This window comes from Dendrobates tinctorius, unplaced genomic scaffold, assembly GCF_039654945.1.
Source record: "Dendrobates tinctorius isolate UK_male_01 unplaced genomic scaffold, ASM3965494v1 ptg000162l, whole genome shotgun sequence".
Taxonomy (NCBI): Eukaryota; Metazoa; Chordata; class Amphibia; order Anura; family Dendrobatidae; genus Dendrobates; species Dendrobates tinctorius.
In genome coordinates, this window is record NW_027361829.1 from 48,976,923 (window position 1) to 49,002,403 (window position 25,481).

Below are 25,481 nucleotides of genomic sequence, written 5' to 3' on the forward strand. Positions count from 1 at the left end.
CAGTAGATAACAGGCTCCAATTAAGACTCCAGACGTACATTACAATAGCCGTGGGATTTACAAAGGTGGGGGGAGGTTCGAAGTGGGATATCTCGTTTACCTCTGCCTAGGGGGTCGCAGCCGGTCAGTTGCTGCATTAAGGGCATACATCTCCTATGCGGGGTGCTGGGGGGGGTTCTGTAACATGCAGTATATAAGCCTAGTGTCTAGATCACGTGAAGTCAGTGTCAGACTGGAGAACCTTGGGCCCACCAGAGAAAATCATTCTTGGGGCGCACTATGTAGCTACATAGAAATAAATACAAGACCAGCAATTGTGTGGTACAACAAGCTAATATCAGGGTATAATATAAGGTAGTAAACATCTTAATTATGTAGGAGTTGGGGTAGCCCACTCGGAGAATATAAAGTAGTCCCCCTAATAGAATATAATGCAGACCCCCACAAAACATAATGCTACCTCCTCATAAGGTATAATGCAGCCCACCATAGAATATAATGTAGCTCCCTCATACGGCATAATGTAGCCCCCAGAATATAATGCAGCCCCCACACAGAATATAATGTAGCCCCCCTCATAGGGTATAATGCAGCCCCCCTCATAGGGTATAATGCTGCCCCCTCATAGGGCATCATGCAGCCCCCCTCCACCTCCATCATTGTTCTCCCCCCAATCCCATCATTGCCTTCTCACCCACCCCATCATTGCCCTTTCCACCACCTCCATCATTGCTTTCTCCCTCACCACCCCCATGATTGCATATTCCACCAACTCCGTCATTGCCTATTGCCTCCTCCCCCACCACCATTGTCCTTTCCATCACACCCATAATTGTCTTCCCCCCACCACCCCATCATTGCCTTTTCCACCATCTCTATCATTGCTTCCTCCCCCACCATACCCCATTCAAACACCTCCATTATTGCCTACCACCCACCACAACCATCATTGCATTTTCCTCCACCACCCCATCATTGCCCATTCTACCACTTACATCATTGCCTCCTCCCCACCACCCAATTGTCCTTTCCACTACCCCATCGCTGCTCTCTCCATCACCCACATCATTGCCCTCTCCAATACATACACACGCACATATAGACGCAGCACCGGACCACTCATTCACACACGCATGCACACAGCACCACTCACCTCTCCGCACGCTCCCTGCAGCCACAGCACATCCTGGCAGCTTTCTCTCTGAAACAGCCGCACGCTGAATGATGATGTCATCCAGCTGCGCTTCTGCGTCAGACAGGAAGCGCTGGGCAGGATGGCATCGGATCCCTGCAGGGATCGCTCCCTGCCAATTGCCCTCAGTGTTAGCCGCCCTGCAGGAGCCCATCTCTGGGGCCCCGATGCAGCCGCACCAGCTTTACATGCCTGGGGCTAACAGTGCCCGCTATTAAAGTGAAATGAATATTCATTCCTCTCCACTCCCATGGGGCGTGGGGAAGCGCGAATATTCATTTCTCTTTAGCAGTGAGGACAGGCCTCTGTCTCCGGCTGCTGCTCCATTGGCACTGTGTGGGCTCCTTTGACTCACAGGCCCCATAGCAGCTGGGTTTGCTGCTATTAGAGACATGCCACTGGCTGGGGGCCCTGGTGGGCCAGTCCGACCCTGTGTGAAGTAATCCCCCTCTACTCCTCCTTGGTCAGGCCTCATCTGGATTACTGTGTCCAGTTCCTGGGCACCACATTTTACAAAAAACATTGAAAAACTGGAGCAAGTTCAGAGAAGAGCTACCAAGATGGTGAGCGGACTGCAAAGTATGTCCTACAGGATCTGGGAATATTTAGCTTGCAAAAAAAGAAGACTAAAAAAGAGAATTAATAGCTGTCTACAAATATCTGAAGGGCTGTCACAGTGTAGAGAGATCATCCTTATTCTCATTTGCACATGGAAACTCGAGAAGCAATGGAATGAAACTGAATGGGAGAAGATACAGATATGTATTAGAATATTTTTTTTTATAATGAGGGTGATCAATGTGTGGAACAGGCTGCCACGAGAGGTGACGAGTCCTCCTTCAATGGAAGTCTTCAAATAGGGTCTGGACAGACATGTGTCTGAGATGGTTTAGTGAATCCTGCCCTGAGTGGGGAGTTAGACCCGATGACCCTGGAGGTCCCTTCCTACTCTAATGTTTTATGATTCAAGTTATTCAAAACAACTAGTCCCACAGAAAAGAACCCCACATACGGCTATGTTGACTTTAGGATAAATTATGGCTATTCAAAGAAAAAAAATGAAAGTATAAAAATGCCTCTTACAAGATGCTAAGACTGGAGTACAGAAAGCCAGTGTAAGATAAAAACACTTTATTGTTTGTGTTTTACCTTTGGAAGAGCTGACATTAGTTTTCCTTCCTTCACAGAATGGCACACCTGAAGCTGAAGCTACCGTATTTCAGACAAGAAGCGGGCCAGAAATGCAGTTTGTAGTGAGTTTATTGCTTTACTACTTCTGGAAGAAGAGTGAAAAAGAGCAACAAACACTGCCACACATAATGAAACTACTTGTGCCCATGCCTCCTTTTCTTTCTCTGTGGCAATCACACATAATGAAACTACTTGTGCCCATGCCTCCTTTTCTGTCTCTGTGGCAATCACACATAATGAAACTACTTGTGCCCATGCCTCCTTTTCTTTCTCTGTGGCAATCACATATAATGAAACTACTTGTGCCCATGCCTCCTTTTCTGTCTCTGTGGCAATCACACATAATGAAACTACTTGTGCCCATGCCTCCTTTTCTGTCTCTGTGGCAATCACACATAATGAAACTACTTGTGCCCATGCCTCCTTTTCTGTCTCTGTGGCAATCACATATAATGAAACTACTTGTGCCCATGCCTCCTTTTCTGTCTCTGTGGCAATCACACATAATGAAACTACTTGTGCCCATGCCTCCTTTTCTGTCTCTGTGGCAATCACATATAATGAAACTACTTGTGCCCATGCCTCCTTTTCTGTCTCTGTGGCAATCACATATAATGAAACTACTTGTGCCCATGCCTCCTTTTCTTTCTCTGTGGCAATCACACATAATGTCACTCAGAGACCAAATGGTCCCTTTTGTAGTCCATGTGTGAACCGTGCCCAACATGATGGCTTTTCACACCAGTGCGTCTGTCATACTGACCTCCTTCACACCACAGAGCCCCCCGCCTGGTGAGCGCCACAGGTCTACCACACCACAGAGCCCCCCGCCTGGTGAGGGCCACAGTTCTACCACAGCACAGAGCTCCCTACGGCGGGCCGGCTACATGCAGACTAGTCACTGGCCGGCACAGGCTCCCCTCCTCCTCCTCAGTGCCCTCCCACGGCACTCCCGGGTTCTCGCGTGTCCTCCTCACACCGTCAGGCTGATCGGTTCCGGACCGTGCGGCACTGTCCCACCAGAGCACCCGGCCATGCACCCAGCACTGCGCGCTTCGGAGGCCGTGAGGAGGAGCAACATGGTGGCGAGGGCGCAGCGTGGAGCCTCCCTCTACACCCAGCACCCTGTGTGCACCCAGCTGAGGGGGCACTGCCAGCCAGGTACAGGGCACTAGTGTTTAGCACATTACTCTGCTGGCAAATCTATAAGCAGCTCGGGCTCAGGTCACGCAGCGATTTTTAACCCATTCAGCACTGCATTCCTACAGCTGTAACTTTTTTTTTTTTACTTTTGTCATGATGATACATGAGGGTTTTGTTGGCACCACTTTGAGGACATGTTGATTAACTTCTAGGCCTGTTTCACACTTCAGTTGTCAGTCAGAATCTGCCGTTTTTATAAAAAAGCGGATCTGCCATTTTTTTGGTGGATCCGTTTTTTTCCCCATAGACTTGCATTAGCGGCGGATTTTGACTGATGGTCGTCCATTGCATCCATTTTTTTGACGGATCCGTTTGAATTCTCTCTCTCCTTTTCCAGACCTCTGGTCCTTTAAATTTCAGGCACTTAGCTGCTGCAGCGGATCCATCCAAGAAACTGATCCGTTTTTTCACACTTTGGCGGTTTGCAGCTGACGTAAAAAAACTGAAATGTGAAACAGGCCTAAGTCTGCGTGCCCCCGGTCATAAGTAGTAGCGATTTGGCGTTTCGGTACTAAAATGTCATTACATGGGATAAATCCGCATGTACCTAAACACAAGTGCGGCAATTACATCGCAGCGAAAATACACTGCGTCTAAAACGATGCAATTCCTGATCGTGAGCACAGCGCCTTATTGAACGAGTATTTTCAAGATTTCAAATTGTGCCCTATTCTCCAGATAGGGGCTAGCACTCCGATCGCTGGGACCACCACCAATCCAGAAAACCAGGGCGCGTGTGGTTGATCATGTGCTCTATTCATATGGGAGCCACTCAGCGGACTGCAGAATGGATGGAGCCAATGTTTGACCACCACTCTGTTCACACACGGCCTGGTTCTCGGGATCTGGAGGGTCCCAGCAGTCATACCCTCAGCAATCGGGAAGTTATCTCACGTAGAGGGGATAGCTTCCAATCTTTCTAACATTTAGGCTATGTGCCCACGTGTGCAGAAAATTTCTGCTTCAAAACCGGACTCCTTCCCACACGCATTTTATTTCCGCGCGTTTTTGATGCGTTTTTTCCGTGCGTCTTCTGACTCATAGAAAATAGCTAAAAACGCTGACTTTTCCGCGGAATTAATGAGCACGCTGCATTTTTTTTACCACAAAGTGTTTTTTTTCGCGGAAAAAAATGCATCAATGTGCACAAAAAGTGCGGAATTCATTTAAAATGGATGGGATGCTTCTTGTATGCGTTTTTGAAGCATTTTGTTTGTGACAAACGCTTCAAAAACGCTTCCGTGGGCACACAGCCTTATGGACATATAACGGGATGGTAAAAAACCAGCAATTCCACTCTTGGTCTTTTACATATAAAATGTTGCTCCATTTTCTTTGCTGTTAATTGTATTCTTGTAATCAGTGTGAATACACTGATACCAAACAGTTCCCAAATACTTTACTACTTTTTCCCTGTAAATATTTGTTCTTTTGTATCACTGTATTTTAAAAGCTATAATGTTTGGTTTTGCTGGACAAGCTGTTATTTTTGCATGCACCATCTTTATTCCACTTTTTAGGAAGCAGGATAAACAAAAAACAGCAGTTGCAATTTTTTTTTCTTATCACAGCTTTCACTGCCCAGTATATTTTACATTCATGTCTTCTTTGTGGCAGTAGCAGGTTTATATTGTATTTTATGTTTTACTACTTTTGTACCATGAAATCACTTTAAAAAAAAGTATAATTTTTTTAGTTTGTTGTGTTGTCATTAGTGATGTGCATACCCCTGGATGTTCAGGTCTGGAGGGTTCGGCCGAACATCTAAAAAAAAGTTTGGTTCGGGTACCAGAACGGTACCCGGACCTCATTCAGATGAATGGGGGCCCGAATATCCGTTATTTGCCACGCTGTCATGACAGCGCAGCAAACACATATGATTTGTGGCAAGATTATTACCGCCGGTCAGAGCTGCAGTTCCCACTCTGTCAGGCGTCGGCTGATGAGTACAACTCCAATCAGCGTTCGCTTGCTGTTGCTGATAACAGCGAGATCAGGCGCCGCTGATGAAACTATTCATCAGTCAGCACTTGCGCAATGAATAAATAACATTTTTTTCATGGGGTCTGCTCTATTTTTGATAACCATCGCTGACAAAACTGACAGCTGAGTGCTGCAACCCTCAGCTGTCAACTTTATCATGGTTGGTTATTAAGAACAGAGGAGTACACAAGCCATTTTTTATAATTATTTAAATAAATAGTAAAAAAAAAATGCGTGGCCTCCAACCGTTTTTGACAACCAGCCAAGCTAAAGTGGATAGCTGGGGCTGTTATACTCAGGCTGGTAACGGGCCATGGATATTTCTAAAAATAGTAGGCCGCAGCCACCCCAGAAAAGGTTCAATTATTAGATGTGCCAGTTCTGGTGCTTTGCCCACTTCCCACTTGCCCTGGTGTGGTGGCAAGTGCGGTAATGGTTGTGGGGGTGATGTCAGCTATTTTATGGCTGCTGACTTCAAGCCCACAGGTTAGTAATGGAAAAACATCTATAAGATGACTATCCATTACTACTCCCCATCAGCCGCCATCTGCTTTCGCAGTTATTAGCGGCAGGAGGTGTAGGCTGATGGGAGTAGTACTATCATCAGCTGACGCCTGTGACCGCTATAAGCTGCAGCTCTCTGACCGACGTAATAATCTTACTGCCGATCAGAGCTGCCAGTGTTTCTTGCGCTGTCATGCACGAACACAAGGTGTTCGGTAGGGACCCCGAACTTTCCTGTTCAGGTATGCCCATCTCAAGTCGTCATAACTTGTAGGCACAATGTGTGAGGGCTTATGTTTTGCTGGATTTTATTTTTATTAGTACTTTCTTAGTTTACTTTCTGATCACTTTTTATTGTGTTTTTATTTTGTTTTGTTTTTCCATCATTCACCTTTAGGGATAAATAATTATTTTTCTCTTTTTTTCCCTATATTAAACATAATAAAACCTCTTTTATTAAAATAATGCAGATTTTTGTGTTTTTATTACCTTTTTTTACTCTTAAAAAGATTTTTTTAGTATATTAGTAGTACAGGGCTGTAAGCCTTTTATCCTCCTTGGCTATTAAATGACCGTTAGTCGGCTACCTGTAAGCTGATTGGCTGTCGTTTAATAGCCTGCTTAGACAGGCCACCCGCACTTCCATGTGCACAGAGCGATTAACACCATGTTTCTGTGCACATATAATATTATTATGTCACAGCACATATTTACACTTGGTATTGGCTGCCAAGAATGATGATTTTTAAGGCAGATAAAGGCCGGGTTCACACAAGCGTATTTCACAGTCTGAACTTACAGCCTCATATGTGTCTATGAGGCGGAAGGAACTTGAGGTTAGGAGAGAGGTGGTCAGTCTGGGCATTGCGGTTCATATATACGGACTGTGAAATATGCTTGTGTGAACCCAGTCTAAAAATCATTTGAGCGTTGTGTGATTGGCAGCCAATTAAGACATCCGGATAATTGGTATACCAGCATTCCTAGGAGCGCTTGATCCTTATTGGCCAGTGTAAATGCCACCTTACATAATAATAATCTTTATATAGCGCCAACGTATTCCGCAGCGCTTTACAGTTTAACACTTTCAAACACAAGTCATAAGTAACAACGTTAGCAATACAATAAATAAAGCAAAATAAAGCAACCCTGCTCGTGAGAGCTTACAATCTACAATGAGGTGGGGGAGATACAAAGTACAGGTGTGTATTTACAATGATGGTCCAGCCATCTTGATGGAGTGAGCGATAGATGGATATAGTGACTGGGCTACACACGCACACTTACACATAAAATGACTGATTAGTGAATGTGATAGGCCGCTCTGAACAGATGCGTTTTGAGGGAGCGCCTAAAACTGTGCAAATTGTGGATAGTCCTAATTTCGGGTAGAGCATTCCAGAGCATTGACGCTGCGTGGGAGAAGTCTTGGAGTCGGGAGTGGGAGGTACGGATTAGTGCGGAGGTTAGGCTAGTTTCACACTAACATTTGGCAGAGCTGCGGAGGGCTGCGGAGTTCCTCCATGAAGTTCCGCCCACTACCGCACCTCCTCCTGTCAGCTCCCCCTACGTCTGTATGCGGCCTGCATACCTATCTTTAACATTGGGTACACAGGCCATGCAGATGTATGCGGATGCGTCCACATGCGTCGTTTTGACGATGCAGCGACCTGCTTAGAACGCAAAGTGTAGGGCGTGTTCCTACACGTGGTCACGGATATGGGTAAGATTAACCCCTAATTACCTTATCTGCATGCCACAATTTTGTCCCATATGCCTGGATCCGCTCATAAGATATTGCTACTATGATTTTAGGGATTTACTACAGAGAATATTGTTACATGGAGACTTAAGGAAACTTTTCCATGGCAATGTACTATAGACTTAGGGATATAATTTCAATCTGGGAGTTAGTACTCTTCACTCCCTAGCCCATTTATATCCATTCCACTAAGTAGGATGTTTTTGTCATCTGGCATTCCCAGCTTGTGTTCAAATACCTCTCTGTTTCGTATTATTATATGTTGTACTATATACATGTCTGTATTTTAATATTTATATGACTATATTAAAGACTCTTAATATTTTGAGATTATGGTAGTTACTGCTCCATTTTTCAAGTTCCTTAAAATGACACAACAGTACATCATTGTGCCAGGAGTGCTAACTGTGTTAAGTGCATGCATCGGAAGTGCTTAATGTGCATATTCTGAACATACTGTAGGGATTCGCTCTGGTAGGTAATGGCAGGGCGGCTGTAACGAGGCAACACACAGTCCAATTTCAGTGGTTTAATGTCATGTTGCAAACAGCAGGTTAACAGAAAATAAGGGAAAAACATAAATGTACTCCAGCTTGGAGAACCACTGGTCCCAGACTCACTCCTTGCACGGGACGGGCTTAACTAAGCGGCTGCCAGGTCCTGCGGCATCCGCCAGGTGCCATTCCCAGGGTTGTTGAGAGTCTTGCTGCTATAGTCCTGCAGCACGGGGATCCTGTATACAAGTTCAGGCTAAGTCCAGCCAAGTTCCTGTAACTTCCAGACACACTCACTATGTGCCCCATACCAACCTCCATTACATAGCCCATAACCCCTCCTACAAGTGAGGTAGACATCACATGGGCTGATCACGTGACCATGACATCATCGCAGGTCCTGTCTTTAGGGAATAACCCTGCCAAACATTAATCTGCTGGGAGAAATGTATCTCCCATCCAGTAAAACACCCTTTACTGTACCACAATACACATATCAACATCTGCAAGGAGTTTGTATGTTCTCCCCGTGTTTGCGTGGGTTTCATCCGGGTACTCCGGTTTCCTCCCACACTCCACAGACAAACTGATAGGGAATTTAGATTGTGAGCCCCAAAGGAGACAGCGATGATAATGAGTGAAAACTGTAAAGCGCTGCGGAATATGTTAGAGCTATATAAATAAAAAGACCAAAAAGTGGATACAAAGTATCCTGAGCACACCACTCACAAAGAGAGATATATCATAAATAAAAAATAAATTTTATTAAGTAAATTCATATCATAGATAAATAGACAAACAAAATACAAGTAAGAGGAAGGAATGTATACCCAAGTGAAATACACACAAAAACAGGAACAAAGGAATGGATACAGGTAATGGTAAAGTGCAAAAATATATCAGCAAATAAGCATATATCCACCTAGACCCATAGTGGTCTGTAAAGTGCAAAGTGCCACACAATTTCCTTGAAAAAGCTAAAAAGGCGAAACGTGCGTCAGACTCTATGGATTCTGTGAACAGGCGATTAAATGGGTATGTGCTCATGTTATATGTGATTACCAGCATGGGGATTTTTTCCTCTATATGGCACTTTGCACTTTACAGACCACTATGGGTCTTGGTGGATATATGCTAGGGACCCGCAGGGGTTATTACACTGTACTTGCTTTAGTTCTGGTTTTGCCCCCGGTGGCCGCTGGGGTTATCCATCTACAGACAGCTGTTTCGGGGTATTGCCCCTCATCAGTGTGGAGTAGGAAACTGGCCAGTAGGAGCAATGCCTAGTAGAAGACTGTGAAAAATGAGGATGAATGAACTCATGGAGATCAACATCCAACACTGCGGAGACACCATCACATGTTTGTCAACACAGTGAGTCTAGAGCAATACCCCCATCCCTTATGGGAAATATGTAAACATATGCAAAACACAAGCTGCGGAGACACCATCACATGTTTCTCCAACGCAAGCAATGACTAGCCAGGTCAGGTCTTTCCCCGGGAAGGAACAACCACGGGAACGGCAGTCTCCAATGAAGGAAACCACCTATGCCAAAACATGGTATCCATCCACAGACAGCTATTTCGGGGTATTGCCCCTCATCAGTGTGGAGTTGGAAACTGGCTAGTAGGAGCAATGCCTAGTAGAAGACTGTGAAAAATGAGGATGAATAAACTCATGGAGATCAACATCCATGGTGATGGTGTCTCCGCAGCTTGTGTTTTGCATATGTGCACAAAGATTGCAGCCGTCTGATTTACTGCGCCTGCGCGAATTCCGCACAGGCGCAGTGAATAATTCGGCTAATCCCAGTGGCATATGCGCAACGTGTCTACAGGCAGCGGAAGCCGGTCACATTAAAGGGGTCTTCTCAAACGGGACAGCACATGAGGGGAGAAGACAGCTCAGGAAGGAGAGAGACAACAGACAAGGGAGATAGCATATGGGGTAGACAGGTCAAAGAAGAGAGCACAGACGGGAGAAGTCAGCACATGGGGAAAGAGTGGATAGGTGGGTGAGCACATGGGGGGAGAGATTCTCAACGCTACAAAGCCTGCCCCCATCGTGACATTACCGCTCTATCGATGTGATAGCATGAGGCCTTCATCTAGTTAATAAGGGGGAATTGTGAAGTCACTTACTTGTGGCAACGTGCTGGAAAGCAGCGCTGCCAAAAGGTAATATGTTCAATAGCAAGAAGTTTTTACTTCCCCCGCACTTGGTGAGTTCCATACTCACCGTACTAACTTAGGTGCAACTTTAATGATTGCCATATGGGATCCAGTATCCAGTGTGGCTTTTCATCAAAACTGTTGGAACCCCCCATGCTTCCCGGTTATCAATAGTGTAACTTTAACCCCTCTCTGACATGAGACGTACTATCCCGTCCACGGTACCCGGGCCCCTATGACCAGGGACGGGATAGTACGTCTATGCGATCAGCAGCGCTGCGGGGGGGGGCGCCGATCGCGGCCGGGTGTCAGTTGATCAGCTGATTCTCACAACTGACATCCGGCACTATGTGTCAGGGGCGGTCACGGACCGCCCCCGGCACGTTAACCCCTGGCACACTGCGATCAAACATGATCGCAGTGTACCAGGGGATTACGGAAGCATCGGTAGGGAGGGGGCTCCCTCTGTGCTTCCCTGAGACCCCGGAGCAGCGTGATGTGCTGCGCTGCTCTGGGGGCCTCCTTCCCGGCAGACCTCCAGATCCAAGATGACCACGGGGGCATGCAGGGAGGTGGCATCCTTAGTGCCTGCAGAGAGAAGGCACGGAGGAAGCCTGTGCAGCGCCTGTCAGATCGCTGATCTGACAGAGTGCTGTCCAAACTGTCATGTCAGCGATCTGACACATTACAGTAATATCCCCCCCGGGACAATAAAATAAAGTATAAAAAAAAGTAAAAATAATTTATAAAAAATCCCTAAATAAATTTAAAAAAAAAAGTATTCCCTAATAAATTCATTTTTTGGAAATAAAAAACAAACAAACAATAAAAGTACACATATTTAGTATTGTCGCGTCCGTAACGACCCGCTCTATAAAACTGTCTTACTAGTTCACCCCTTTAGTGAACCCCTTAAAAAATAAAAATAAAAAACAATGCTTTATCATCATACCGCCGAACAAAAAGTGCAATAACGTGCGATCAAAAGGACGGATATAAATAACCATGGTACCGCTAAAAACGTCATCTTGTCCCGCAAAAAATTAGCCGCTACACAGCGTCATCAGCGAAAAAATAAAAAAGTTATAGCTCGCAGAATAAAGCGATGCAAAAATAATTATTTTTTTTATATAAAATTGTTTTCATTGCATAAAAGCGCCAAAACATAAAAAAGACATAAATGAGGTATTGCTGTAATCGTACTGACCCAAAGAATAAAACTGCTTTATCAATTTTACCACACGTGGAACGGTGTAAACGCACCACCCAAAAGAAATTCATGAAATGCTGGTTTTTGTTCATTCTGCGTCCCAAAAAGCGGAATAAAAAGCGATCAAAAAATGTCACGTGTCCAAAAATGGTACCAATGAAAACGTCAACTCGTCCAATAAAAAATAAGACCTCACATGACTTGGTGGGTCAAAATATGGAAAAATTATAGCTCTCAAAATGTGGTGATGCACTTTTTACAATAAAAAGCGTCTTTTAGCCTATAACAGCTGCCAAACATAAAAACCCGCCATAAATAGTAAATCAACGCCCGCTTTATCACCCCCTTAATTAGGAAAAAATAATAAAATTTAATAAGTATTTCCATTTTCCCATTAGGGTTAGGGCTAGCGTTAGAGTTAGGCGCATGGCAGAGCTTGGAAGGGAAGTAGTGACGTTTTGGAATGCAGACTTTGATGGAATGGTCTGCGGGCGTCATGTTGCGTTTGGAGAGCCCCTGATGTGCCTAAACAGGAGAAACCCCCCTGTTCTGTCCTCACTAATGAACTGGGATTCATGTAGCTTATACAGGCAGCTAAACCGCTATACTGGGGGTCCATTAAGGGAGACTATAGTTGAATCTGTATTTTATTGAACATAGGGTATATTGGCATGGTGAAACTACAATAGAAAACATATACACAGAATCAGTACTGGGTTCATAGGAATACATAATATACATAATAGCTAACCAGGGGAGAGCTAACTAAGCAGAGTGATCAAAGACAGGAATTAGATGTGGGAAGCATGATTACCTACCACAGATGGTGACACAATGGGAGTAGAGGAATGAGATGTTCACAGGAAGCAGGCTTGAGAGAAAATTGTGAAATGCAGGGAAGAATGGGGCTGGACTAAACCATAATGCTTTGCAAACTTACCCAGAAATACATTGTGAATTGGAGGGAAAGAGAAGATTAGAAAGTGAAACTAAGACACACAATAACAATGCAGTTATGACTTTGGTCAGTAGATGGATCCAAAGATACCGAAAACATTAAATCTATGGCTGAAACTGAATATTCCGGATATTCACAGCAAATCATTGTATATATATATAAACAAATAGACAGTCAAGGATCATGAATTATGTCGGAGACAGAAGACTCCCCGTCTGGCATCAAATGGATGTCACCATTCTTATTCTCCGAAGACAATAATAGGACAAGCTCAGTTACTGGTCTGGAGAATGTCTTAAGTTCATCCCCTTTGGCCATCCTAAGTTCGACTTTGCGGACATTGCCATCTTTACTCGAGAATGTTGCAGTCACTAGTCCAAGTGGCCACTGGTTTCGGTGGACTTGACAGTCTTTCACAAGGACGAGGTCACCAATCCTCAGATTAGGCCTGGAAGATTGCCACTTCATTCGTGGCTGCAGGGTAGACAAATACTGTTAGCCCCACCTGTCCCAGAATGTATTGGCAAGACTTTGTACCTATCTCCATTGGCGCTTGTAGAGGTCCTTAGCGTCGAATCCTCCTGGAGGGGCACTGGATAGTCCTGTTTTCTGGGTGAGGAGAGTAGCTGGAGTCATTGAAGTGAAGACACCTGAGGGTGGATTCCAGCATCTAAGTCCTCTCTCACTAGTTCGAAGGTGTCTGGAAAACGTTCCTCAGTGTACAATAGTTTTGGTCCTGAGAGCCATGTTGTGCTTCCTAGTCGACTTGCGTCAACTGCTCTAGTTGCATGATCTGCAGGATTTTGGTCCGTGGGGATGTAATGCCACTGTTTTGGATGAACTGATCTCCTAATTTGTAGTACTCTGTTGTTGACATAAATGTAGAATCGCCTGGTTTCATTGTGGATGTATCCCAGGACAGCTTTGCTGTCTTAGTAGAACTTGGCTTGTGTCAGGTCGATATCCATCTCGGATTCGATGAACTCTGCTAACTCAACGGCTAAGACTGCAGCACAAAGTTCTAACCTTGGTATAGTGTGCTCTGGTTGTGGAGCAAGTTTGGCCTTTCCCATAACGAATCCAATGTGACTCTGACATTTGGAGTCCACAGTTTTGAGATAGGCAACAGCAGCAATTGCTTTGACAGAAGCATCTGCAAATACATACAGTCTTTGGCTCTGTATCTCTGTAGACGGCACAGGGGTGTATGGCCTTGTTACATTCAGGTTGAAGAGGGCTGCTAAAGAGTTCTTCCATACTTCCCACTGGATTCTCTTATCAGGTGGCAGAGGTGCATCCCAGTCAGATGTTTCCTTAGTTAAGTCTCTTAGTATGGCTTTGCCTTGTGCAGTAACAGTAGCTGCAAAACCCAAGGGATCATACAGGCTATTGATGGTAGACAGGACAACTCTGTGTGTGAAAGGATTTTCTTCCTGGCTGACCTGAAAGGTGAAAGTGTCTGACCATAAACTCCAGAGAAGTCCGAGGCTGCGTTGCATTGGTGTGGGGTTTGACCCCAGGTCCAGGTCTCTGAGACCATTACACAAGTCATGTGAAGGGAATGTTCTTGGCTGTTTGAGGCTATTTTGTGAAGCCTGAGGTTAGAGCAAGCAAGCATCTCTTGGGCTCTCCTGAGAAGACTGATGGCAGTCTCATTTGAAGGCATGGCTTTCAGACAGTCATCAACATAAAGGTCTTTTTCTATGAATTGTCTGACATCTGATCCATATTCTGTTTCTCCTTCTTGGGCTGACCTTTTGAGTCCATAAATGGCAACTGCAGGAGAAGGGCTATTGCCAAAGATGTGCACTCTCATGCGGTACTCTGTGACTTCTTTAGTAGGATCATTGTCTCTGTACCAGAAGAATCTTAGGAAGTTGATGTCTCTCTCACAAGGAAACAATGGAACATTTGCTGGATGTCAGCGATGAAAGCAATGGAATCCTTACGGAAGCGCACAAGTACTCCCAGCAGTTTGTTATTGAGGTCTGGTCCTGTCAGTAGAACATCATTCAGGGAGTTATCATCAAACTTAGCACTGGAGTCAAACACCACTCTAATTTGGCCCGGTTTCTTAGGATGGTATACTCCAAACATGGGTAGGAACCAGCATTTGTCAGAGTCTTGGGAGCTAGTACTGCATTGCAGTTCTCAAATATCTTTGACATGAAGGAGAAAAAGTGATCTTTCATCTCTGGTTTCTTCTGCAGATTATGTTTAAGGGAGGAGAAACGTTTTAATGCCTAATTTCTATTGTTTGGTAGATGTGGTCTGTGTGTTCTGAAGGGGAGAGGTGCGACCCTGTTGTTGGTCTCATCTTTTACGAGTCCCTTGTCCATTACCTCTAAGATCAACTTGTCCTCTACCGACATTGCTACTTGGTTGTCTTGCTTAGTTCTCTGATCTTAATAGCTTCCTGACGCCATACTGTTGTCATGACTAAAATCTGTTAAATGATTGGGCAGTTGGATGCTGTGTGGTAGTTCCTTGACATGGAACTCATTGCAAGATTGAAACAGAGATTCCTGGACTAAACCATAATGCTTTGCAAACCTACCCAGAATTCATTGTGAATTGGAGGGAAAGAGAAGATTAGAAAGTGAAACTAAGACACACAATAACAATGCAGTTATGACTTTGGTCAGTAGATGGAGCCAAAGATACAGAAAACATTAAATCTATGGCTGAAACTGAATATTCTGGATATTCACAGCGAATCATTGTATATATATATATATATATATATATATATATATAAACAAATAGACAGTCATGGATCATGAAGTATGTCGGAGACAGAACACCCCCACAAGTGACCCCATTTTGGAAACTAGACCCCCAAGGAGCTTATCTAGATGTGTGGTGAGCACTTTGAACCCCAAATGCTTCACAGAAGTTTATAACTCAGAGCCGTGAAAATAAAAATTCATATTTTTCAACAAAAATGGTCTCACCCCCAAATTTTTACTTTCACAAGGGTAACAGGAGAAATTGGACCACAAAAGATGTTGTGCAATTTGTCATGAGTATGATGATTCCCCAAATGTGGGAGGGAACCACTGTTTGGGCGCATGGCAGAGTTCGGAAGGGAAGGAGCGCCGCTTTGGAATGCAGACTTTGATGTAATAGTCTGTGGGCGTCATGTTGCATTTCCAGAGCCCCTGATGTGTCCAAACAGTAGAAACCCCCCACAAGTGACCCCATTTTGGAAACTAGACCCCCACAGAACTTATCTAGATGTGTTGTGAGAACTTTGAACCCCCAAATGTTTCACTAAAGTTTATAACACAGAGCCGTGAAAATAAAAAATAATTTTTTTCCACAAATATTATATTTAGCCCGCAACTTTTTATTTTCACAAGGCTAACAGGAGAAATTAGACTCCAAAAATTGTTGTCAAATTTGTCCCGAGTATGCTGGTACTCCCTCAGAAGGGAGGGAACATCGTTTGACTTTTTGAACACAAAATTGGCTGGAATCAATGGTGGTGCCATGTCACGTTTGGAGCCCCCCTGATGTACCTAAACAGTGGAAACCCCCCAATTCTAACTCCAACCCTAACCCCAACACACCCCTAACCCTAATCACACCCCTAACCCTAATCCCAACCATAACCCTAACCCCAACAGAACCAAACCCTAAACTCAACCATAACCCTAACCACAAACCTAATCCCAACCCTAACCTTAATCTTAACCTTAATCCCAACCATAACTTTAGCCCAAATCACTTTAGCCTAACTCTGGGAAAATGGAAATGAATACATTTTCTTTATTTTATTAGTTTTCCCTAACTAACGGGGTGAAAAAGTGGGGGTTTATTTACAATTTTTTATTTTGATCACTGTAATAGGGTCTGTCACAGTGACCAAAATGAACCAATAGGAAAAATCTCCCTATTGTTGCCGGGTGCCGGCCGGCAGATCTTGGTGGGTGCACTGCGCATGCGCCCGCCATTCTCTTACCGGAAGAAGATGCTGGCAGCCATGGGGGGAAGCAGGAGGACCCAGGGACATCGGGAGGTACCAGGGGGGGATCGGGGACCCTATTTCTCTCACCTCTGATGTGCGATCACATCAGAGGAGAAAGAAATTAAATGGCAAACCGTTCTTTTTTTTTTCTTTTGCGGTCGCCATTATATGGTTAATAACGGCGACCATAACACTGGGGTCAGTAAAAACCGACCCGAATCATGTTCTCTGGGATGTCGGCTAACCCCCGGCAGACGAGACCCCGAAAAAATATTCTGACTTTGGGGGGGGGGCGCTATACACTTTTTCCACAGCGCCATAAATTCACGGCGCTGTGGTTTAAGTACCCTTAACTGCCGCAGTATCGGCGGTCTTTAAGGGGTTAGTCATGCAAATATTTGCACTTGTTTTGCAGTTATGACTATAAGGCTATGTTCTAACTTTGAGCTTTTGCTGAGTTATTGCAGAATTTCTGCACCTATTATATGAATTAGGTTCCTTGCGTTTTATTGTTGCGTTTTTATGTGCGTTTTTTAAAGATGCTTTTTATCTCTATTTTGACCCTTTTGTGTCTTTTTGCTGTGTCTTATTTGAAATAAAGCTGCTTTGTTTTTGATACTTCCTGGTATGTGGCTTTGACAAACTTTTATTGATATACCATATGTTTCGGACTATAGGATGCACCGGAGGAGGAAATTAGGGAAAAAAAACCTGAAGCAAAAAAATGTGGTCAATTCTGTACTTAATATCCCCTATCCTGGTAAATATGGTCCCCTCATCCCCATCCTGATACACATGGCCCCTCATCCGTATCCTGGTATGCATGGCTCCCTCATACCTATCCTGGTAAGCAAGGCCCTCTTATCCCTATCCTGATATGTAGGGCCCTCATCCCCATCCTGGTATGCATGCCTCCTCATCCCTAGCCTGGTATGCATGGCCCCCTCATCCCTATCCTGGTAGGAATGGTCCCCCTCTTCCTTATCCTGGCAGGAATGATCACCCTCATCCCTATCCTGGTATGCAGTGTCCCCATCCTTATCCTGGTATGATTGGCCCTATCCAAGTCCTGGTATGCATGGCTCCATCCTTATCCTGGTATGATTGTCCCCATCCCAGTCCTGGTATGATTGTCCCCATCCTGGCCCTGGTATGCGTGGCCCCATCCTTATCCTGGTATGATTGGCCCCATCCTGGCCCTGGTATGATTGTCCCCATCCCAGTCCTGGTATGCATGGTCCCACCCTTATCCTGGTATGATTGGCCCCATCCAAGTCCTGGTATTCATGGTCCCATCCTTATCCTGGTATGTTTGGCCCCATCCTGGCCCTGGTATGCATGGCCCCATCCTTATCCTGGTAGGATTGGCCCCATCCTGGTCCTGGTATGCATGGCCCTATCCTTATCCTGGTATGATTTACCCCTTCCTGGTATGCATGGCCCCATCCTCATCCTGGTATGATTGACCCCATCCTGGTATGCATGGCCCCATCCTTATCCTGGCATGATTGACCCCATCCTGGTATGCATGGTCCCTTCCATCCATATCCTGGTATGATTTGCCCCATCCTGTTATGCATGGCCCCATCCTTATCCTGGTATGACTGGCCCCATCCTGGTATGCATGGCCCCAACCTTATCCTGGTATGATTGGCCCCATCCTGGTATGCATGGCCCCATCCTTATCCTGGTATGATTGGCCCCATCCCGTTTGTGGTATGCATGGCCCCATCAGAAAAGATTAAAAAAAAAAAATTACACTTTCCTTCCTCCGCTCCCTCGCAGTGTCTTGCTCCGGTGCCAGCAGCTGCTTAATCAGCAGCTTCTCATTAATGTACACTCTGCACCCCATCTTGACTGAAAAAATTACAGAAATATAGAAATTTTTGCAAATTTATTAAAAAGGAAAAACTGAAATATCACATGGTCATGAGTATTCAGACCCTTTGCTCAGTATTGAGTAGAAGCACCATTTTGAGCTAGTACAGCCATGAGTTGTCTTGGGAATGAAGCAACAAGTTTTTCATATCTGGATTTGGGTATCCTCTGCCATTCTTCCTTGCAGATCCTCTCCAGTTCCCTCAGGTTGGATGGTGAACGTTGGTGGACAGCCATTTTCAGGTCTCTCCAGCCATTTTTATCACCCAAATTTTGTTGTAGCCTCAGATTTTACATTTTCACCCTGAATTGGGTAAAAAGGCACCATTTAATCTCACAATTTATGCTGAATGTAGAAATGTTCCCTATGTGGCTGTACAGTTATTTGCCTACTGGAGCACAGATTTTCCTAGAATAGTTTGCAGACTCCATATGCAGAGTCCCTAAGTGCTAGAAGAGCAGAATCCCCCCTCAAGCGACTCCATTTTGGAAATTATACCCCTTTAGGAATTTCAATTGAAAATACTTTCAGTGGCACTTAGAGTATATAGTGCAGCAAAATTAGACAAAAAAACACTATTTTGTCAAAATAAAATAATAGCTTCTGACGGTGGATTACCTGACCATTGGTCCCGCATTCCACGGTTATGAACACTGCCTCGTCATGGTAGACCATTTCACTAAGTTCACCTCCACTCGAGACCAGACCGCGGAGTCGTCCGCCTCCGCAATTTGTAGAAACTTTATACAAGTTTACGGCTGCCCTCAACGGATACATTCCGATCAAGGAGCATGTTTTTTGGGAAAAATAATGGAGGAACTACACCATCTCTATGGTATTGACAAATCCAGGACCACGCCATACCACCCGCAGGGAAACGGGGCCTGCGAGCGATTTAATCGGACTTTAATCCAAATGTTGCGTACTCTGGAGAGTGACAAGAAGGCCCGTTGGCCCCAATATGTCCCTGAACTAGTATGGGTCTATAACAACCGAGTACATTGAGTTACCGGCTATACCCCTTACTCCCTGTTGTTCAGACGGGAGGGCAAGGGGATCACGGAGTTAGAGTTGGACCCAGAGGAACCTCAGCCCTGGACTGGGGTATCATCATGGGTCCAAAATCACCGACACAGGCTGCAAACTCTTCATCGAATCGTACATACCAAACTTCAAGATTTAGAACACCAAGGAAAGAGTTCATCTCTGCCTCCCGACCTCCAAAGCGGAGACCGAGTACTCATACTAGACCAACGTCCCCAGAACAATTAGAGCCACGCTGGGAAGAGGGTCCTTATCGGGTCCTACGCCGTATAAACCCTGAAGGACCTGTGTACGAAATACAACCCGAGAAAGATGAAATGCTGCCTACCCGCTTAGTGCATCGGAATATGCTATGCCCCGTGTATTTCCACCGATCCGAAACAACCTGACCCTGCTCCTCAGGTCTCTTAACCATTGCCCGTGTTCTGGGACCCGGACGACGAAGAAGACTTCCTCACAATAACCAGGGGCTCTCTACTCAATGATAAACCAACTGACACAATTAGGCTGCCCGAACCAGCTAGCCCACCACAGACCACCACCCCAGAAGACTGCACCCTAGTCGAACTAAGACGCTCCGAGCGGTCAACAGCCGGCAAATCCCCCGAACGATACGAACAGGACCAATTCATATGGCAACAAAAACTGACACCTCCGCAGATCAACTCAATCCTACTGAGGCCCTCGCCCGAGGACTGGCGAGCTTACAGGATGGGGGAGTGTAGGGAGGAGGACCCCCGCAGAGTGTACGGGCTGGAACCAAGGGGACCGCCATCTGAGTTCCTAAGGAAAATACCTGGGGAGCAGAGGAGGAGAGTGGACTGCTGAGAGTGACAGGACAGCAAGGAGAGGGGCGAGTATAAAAGGGACAGGGAGCACGCAGGGGAGTCAGTTGGTGATACGTCAGACACGGAGCAGGAGATGGAGGGGGCGTGAGAGAGCGGGAAGGACACTGACAGTTGAGAGAACCGACCAGCAGCAGAGGGTAGATACGCAGTGGCCCTCAGGAAAGAGGTGCCGAGCTTACCGAGAGGGGACTGTCTCTTCACCCCAATCCCAGGTTACAGCCTGCCCCCGGTCATCCTCGGCCGTTACCGCTGAGCTCGAGCCCTCCATGGCCTGTCTGCTCCCTCTCCCGGCTGCTGCCATTCCCTCTTCAGCCCGAGGTTGCGGCCTGCCCCCTGCCACCTGTGGACGCTGCCGGTTCACGTCATCCCGTGGTTGCTGCCTGTCTATCACCGCTCACAGCCGCCTTCACCCCACTGCAGTCGGCATTGGGGGCCTGTTCCTCGTCAACAGAGACACTGCACACAGCCCCAGGCTGTGCACGCGGCCAGTAAACCGCCACTCTTGAGCACTGCGACACAACCCTGCTTGGGGACAGGAGTCCCATTGAACTTGCTAACAAGCGCAACCCCGCTGTTACAACAGGGGGTTACTTCATCTCTGGACTCCATCAGGGCCTGTTGTGCCCCAACTCCTCCTGGGCGCTGGGGCGCCCGAAGACTACTCCAAATCTTCAGCAGCTGGGCCCAGCGGCTGCGACGCCAAGGCAGCCTCAACAAAGACTCCACAGCAGCCTCATCAAAGACTCCACAGCAGCCTCATCAAAGACGCCAAAGCAGCTTCATCAACAACGCAGCTTCCACAGAGACGCCGAGGGACGTCAGGACGGATAAGTGACATAGAGTATAAGGACCTGTAAACGGCCTTAGTAACCGGCTTTGGCCGGATTAGCCGTGTTCTTTCCAAATAGTGTTTGGTTGTACTGAGTCACTGCGAGGACAACTGTTGTTACCCCTTTTTGGTTGCTTAGTATAGCCTTAGCGGCTTTAAATTATAAAGAGTTTGCTTTTGAAAGTTCAACCAGTCTCGCGTCTCGTCACTGCATCCTGCGAACCTGCTGTTACCTACAGTGGCACTATTAAAAACCCTGTGCTTTGTCTGCTACATTGTTAGGCTGAGTTCACATGTGGCGTTTTTTTCGCGTTTCCGCGGCAGTTTTAACCGCACGATTTTGCAGCGAAAACACGAAAAATAAGCATCCCATGCATTCCTATGGGATTCCGCAATGCTCTGCTAATGCTGCGTTTTTTACCGCGGCAGAATCGCTTTGCGGTAAAAAACGCCCCATGCTCATTAATTTTGCGGAATTGCGGCGATCCCGCACCCATAGGAATGCATTGTTCTGCTTACTTTCCGCATGTGGCTGTGCACACCATGCGAAAAATAAGCAGAACAATTGCAGATGGTACCCATGGTCCGGAGGAGAGGAGACTGTCCTCCGGACTGTGGGTACCATATCCCTGTAAAAAATAGAATTTAAAATAAAAAATATTGTTATTCTCACCTTCTGACGTCCCGCGCAGCCTTCCTGCCTCTCTCCACGCTCCCGTTCCCAGTAATCCTTTGCGAAAATGCCCGCGATGACATCCGTTCTCGCGGGATCGCAAAGTCTCGCGGTCATTCGCGCGACGTCATCGCGAATTACCGCGAGACGTTGCGATCCCGCGAGAACGGACGTCATCGCGGGCATTTTCGCAAAAAATTACTGGGAACGAGAGCGTGGATAGAGGCGGGAAGGCTGCGCGGGACGTCGAAAGGTAAGAATAACAATATTTTTTATTTTTTTTGTTATTTTTTACATTTTGTCTTTTACTACTGATGCTGCATAGGCGGCCTCAGTAGTAAAAAGTTGGTCACACTTGTCAAACACTATGTTTGATGAGTGTGACCAACCTGTCAATCAGTTCTCCAAGCGATGCTACAGATCGCTTGGAAAATGCTAGCATTTTGCAAGCTAATTACGCTTGCAAAATGCTAGTTTTTCCGCGGGAAAATCGCGGGAATTTAAAATGCGATTTTCCCGCGGAATGGAATTCTGGAACTCTCGCGGTAATTTCCGCGAGAGTTCCGCTACGTTTGAACTTAGCCTTAACAGAATCAGTGTTCCCAATACATCCATACTGTTAAGAGATGTGACGGAACACAAAGTCGCTGACTCCGTCACTTTCCCCAGCAGGCCACTGGTATCATTAGAAATATTGGTCTTGTAGTAAATCTTGCTTTCCTCCATCCAGGGTAATATTAGTAATATATCCCATCTGATGCTTGGGGACTGGGACAACATGAGCCTGTGTGATTTGAAGTGTCAGGGCTGAATTTCAGCCCCAGTCCGTACCTGGATGTAGTGACGATTTTTACTCCATGGGTGTTTTCCAGAAACAAGCAGTAGTGAATGTTGCTGAGTGGAAATTGCAAACTGCCATTGTACTGACCAGTAAGTTGTAACCACCATTACGTTATGGTGCCCAGCTCATGCTTCTTGAGACACGCACCTGTAAATTAGGCCGGCTGTCATTGCTGCAGAAATGCCAAACATGTGGACACTAAATGTGGTTTAAGCACACTGTGGGGCTCAGAAGGGAGGGGGCATTTGGATTTGGGAACGCAGAGTTTGCAGAATTTCTTCTGGGGGGGCAAGGAGCCATAGTGCGTTTCCAGAGCCTTTGTACCTGTGACATGGAAGCCCTCTATACTTAATTTCCATTAACAGATGACTGTCCTGAGTGGGAACTTGCTTTTTTTGTGGATTGAGTTGAAGCTTTTTTTGGGAACACATTTGTCCGGCACTCAAGGCTGAGCACTTATATCGAGGTGTCCATCTAAATCAGCGAGTGATGTGATTTAAGATGAAAACCCCCAAGGAGCTACTCACCATACTGAGGCAGCTGAGTTATTCTGGACTCCATTTGGCCTCTGTTCAGCGTTGTCCTTCTTTCCAGAAAGGCACAAAACTGTGGTGAACTGTACTTTTATGCACACCTAAAAAGATGGTCACCACCGGATCACAACTCAGATGGTGTCCACATTGCCTTCATCTGACTCTCTATTGGGAATCTTCCATCGGGGGTTCCGTATGAATCATGTATTTCAGAAATTTACATGGAAACACTCAGCATAGAACGCAGGATAAATGTGTGACAAGCCATATTGCGATTTTTGGGAGACAGAATGAAAAAATTAACAGTAGGTAAATAATTGCATTTATGTATTTTTTACTCCATTCCTCGTGCGGTATAAGTGATTAGACTACTTCATTCTTCGGTCTGATACGATTACAGCAGTATCAGATTTATATTGGGTTTTTATGTTTGGCTGCTGTCACACACACACCAGGAATTGTTTTCTGGGTTTTTTATGCCTCCCATGTGTGGTTAAAATTGATAAGGCAGTTTTATTCTTCAGGTCAGTACGATTACAGTGACACCACATTTATATTTTTTTATGTTTTGGTGCTTTTACACAATAAATGCTACAGTATTTTATAGAAAAAACAATTATATTTTCATCGCTTTATTCTGAGAGCTAACGTTTTTACGTTTCCGCTGACGGAGCTGTGTGGCAGCTTGTTTTTCGTGAGATAAGAGGTTGCTATCAGAGATACCATTTCTATTTACCATACATTTGTCTTTTTGATCACATTTTATTTCGTTTTTTGTTCGTCGGTATGATGATAAAGCATATTTTTTTTGCATTTTTTTACGGTGTTCACTGAAGGGATTAACTAGTGGGACAGTTTTGGCGATACCAAAGATGTGTACTTTTTTTGGTTTGTACTTTAATAAATGTGTTTATTGAAATAATATTTTTACTTTTTTTTTGGTTCTTTCTTTATTTTCTGATTTTAACAAAAATATTTTTACAATTTATAATAACTTTTTAAAAAACTTTTTTACATTCCCCCAGGATGACATCAACTTTCCTTGCCCTGATTCGCCGAACCAATACTCATAGGGCATTAGATCTGTGCATCGCAGGCAGAGAGGAGGCGTGTTAGCTCCAGCTTACAGGCCACCATCCATGGGTGATCCCGCGGCCATATTTCGGCCCGGGGTCACCATGGAGACCATAGGCACAGCGCGGTCGCAATCGCGTTGTGCCGATGGGAGCAGAGAGGGAGCTCCCTCCCTTTGTCACTATTGACAACAGCATGAGAGGCGTTAAATGTCAGAGATCGGTGCTAGATCTCATATAGAGATGACACCTGCATTTGACCCTGGCGGCGCTCAGTGTGAGCTTGCAAGATCGTGAAGCAGTACATATACAGTATGTACGGTGGTTTATAATTTTTATTTAGTAATTGGAAATATTAATCCTGCTCTGGTACATATTCTCTCTTCAATTTTATCGATTTATACAGTGGCTCTTTAAGACATTCACACTTACCGTGATTACACTTTTCAGTAGACTATGATTATAAACACAAGAATACAAAAAATGTCGGACTTATGTACTCATATTGCCGAACTGAAGAGACCCAGCAATAATAAAAACACAAAGTTTATTCAAATAGTTTAAAATTGTTTAAAAAAGACAAAATACTCTGCAGGAGGAATTAAACGTCCAAAACGCAAGAAAAATTATCAATATATAGGCAATCCTATACATGATTCCATATATCCTAGGCTAATAAGCATAAATTAGCAGCTGAAGATACAGACACAATATTAACTATATGCTAATTGCCAACACAATAAGACTGTGATGCTAATTATATATAAACCTAGACCCGAAATTCCAGTCCCATCAACATAACTAACGTCATCATGGATAACAATCCTAAGTGCAATAAAGAAAAAAGGTATAAAGGGACAATTACCTCATGTAAGCAGGCGTCTGTGACAGTCCGTGGCGTGACCTGCCCTACCCCAACGCGCGTTTCGCAATCGCTTCTTCCGGGGGCGTGTCAAAGTTGAGTGTGTCAGTAGGTTATATACCCCAGGGAGCCAATAGGAAGCCGTTACATATAACAGGGAAGAATCCGTTCCTTCAGATATTTCTGGTGCGTGCGCCGATCTGTGCAGCCCGGTATAACGTCACTTCCGGTGACACGCTCCTTGAGCCGTACACTAGT

General features: G+C 45.3%; 1 protein-coding gene across 1 annotated transcript in view; it reads left to right on the forward strand.

Annotated features, from left to right (window-relative positions):
- Positions 1–3,275: 3,275 nt before the first annotated feature.
- Positions 3,276–25,481, forward strand: part of SUGCT (succinyl-CoA:glutarate-CoA transferase) — a 1,606,806-nt gene continuing 1,584,600 nt past the window's right edge. Inside the window, exon 1 of the mRNA XM_073550015.1 lies at positions 3,276–3,544. Within this exon, the coding sequence (XP_073406116.1) occupies positions 3,418–3,544 (127 nt within the window). The 5' untranslated portion in view covers positions 3,276–3,417. The remainder of the gene's footprint in view (positions 3,545–25,481) is intronic.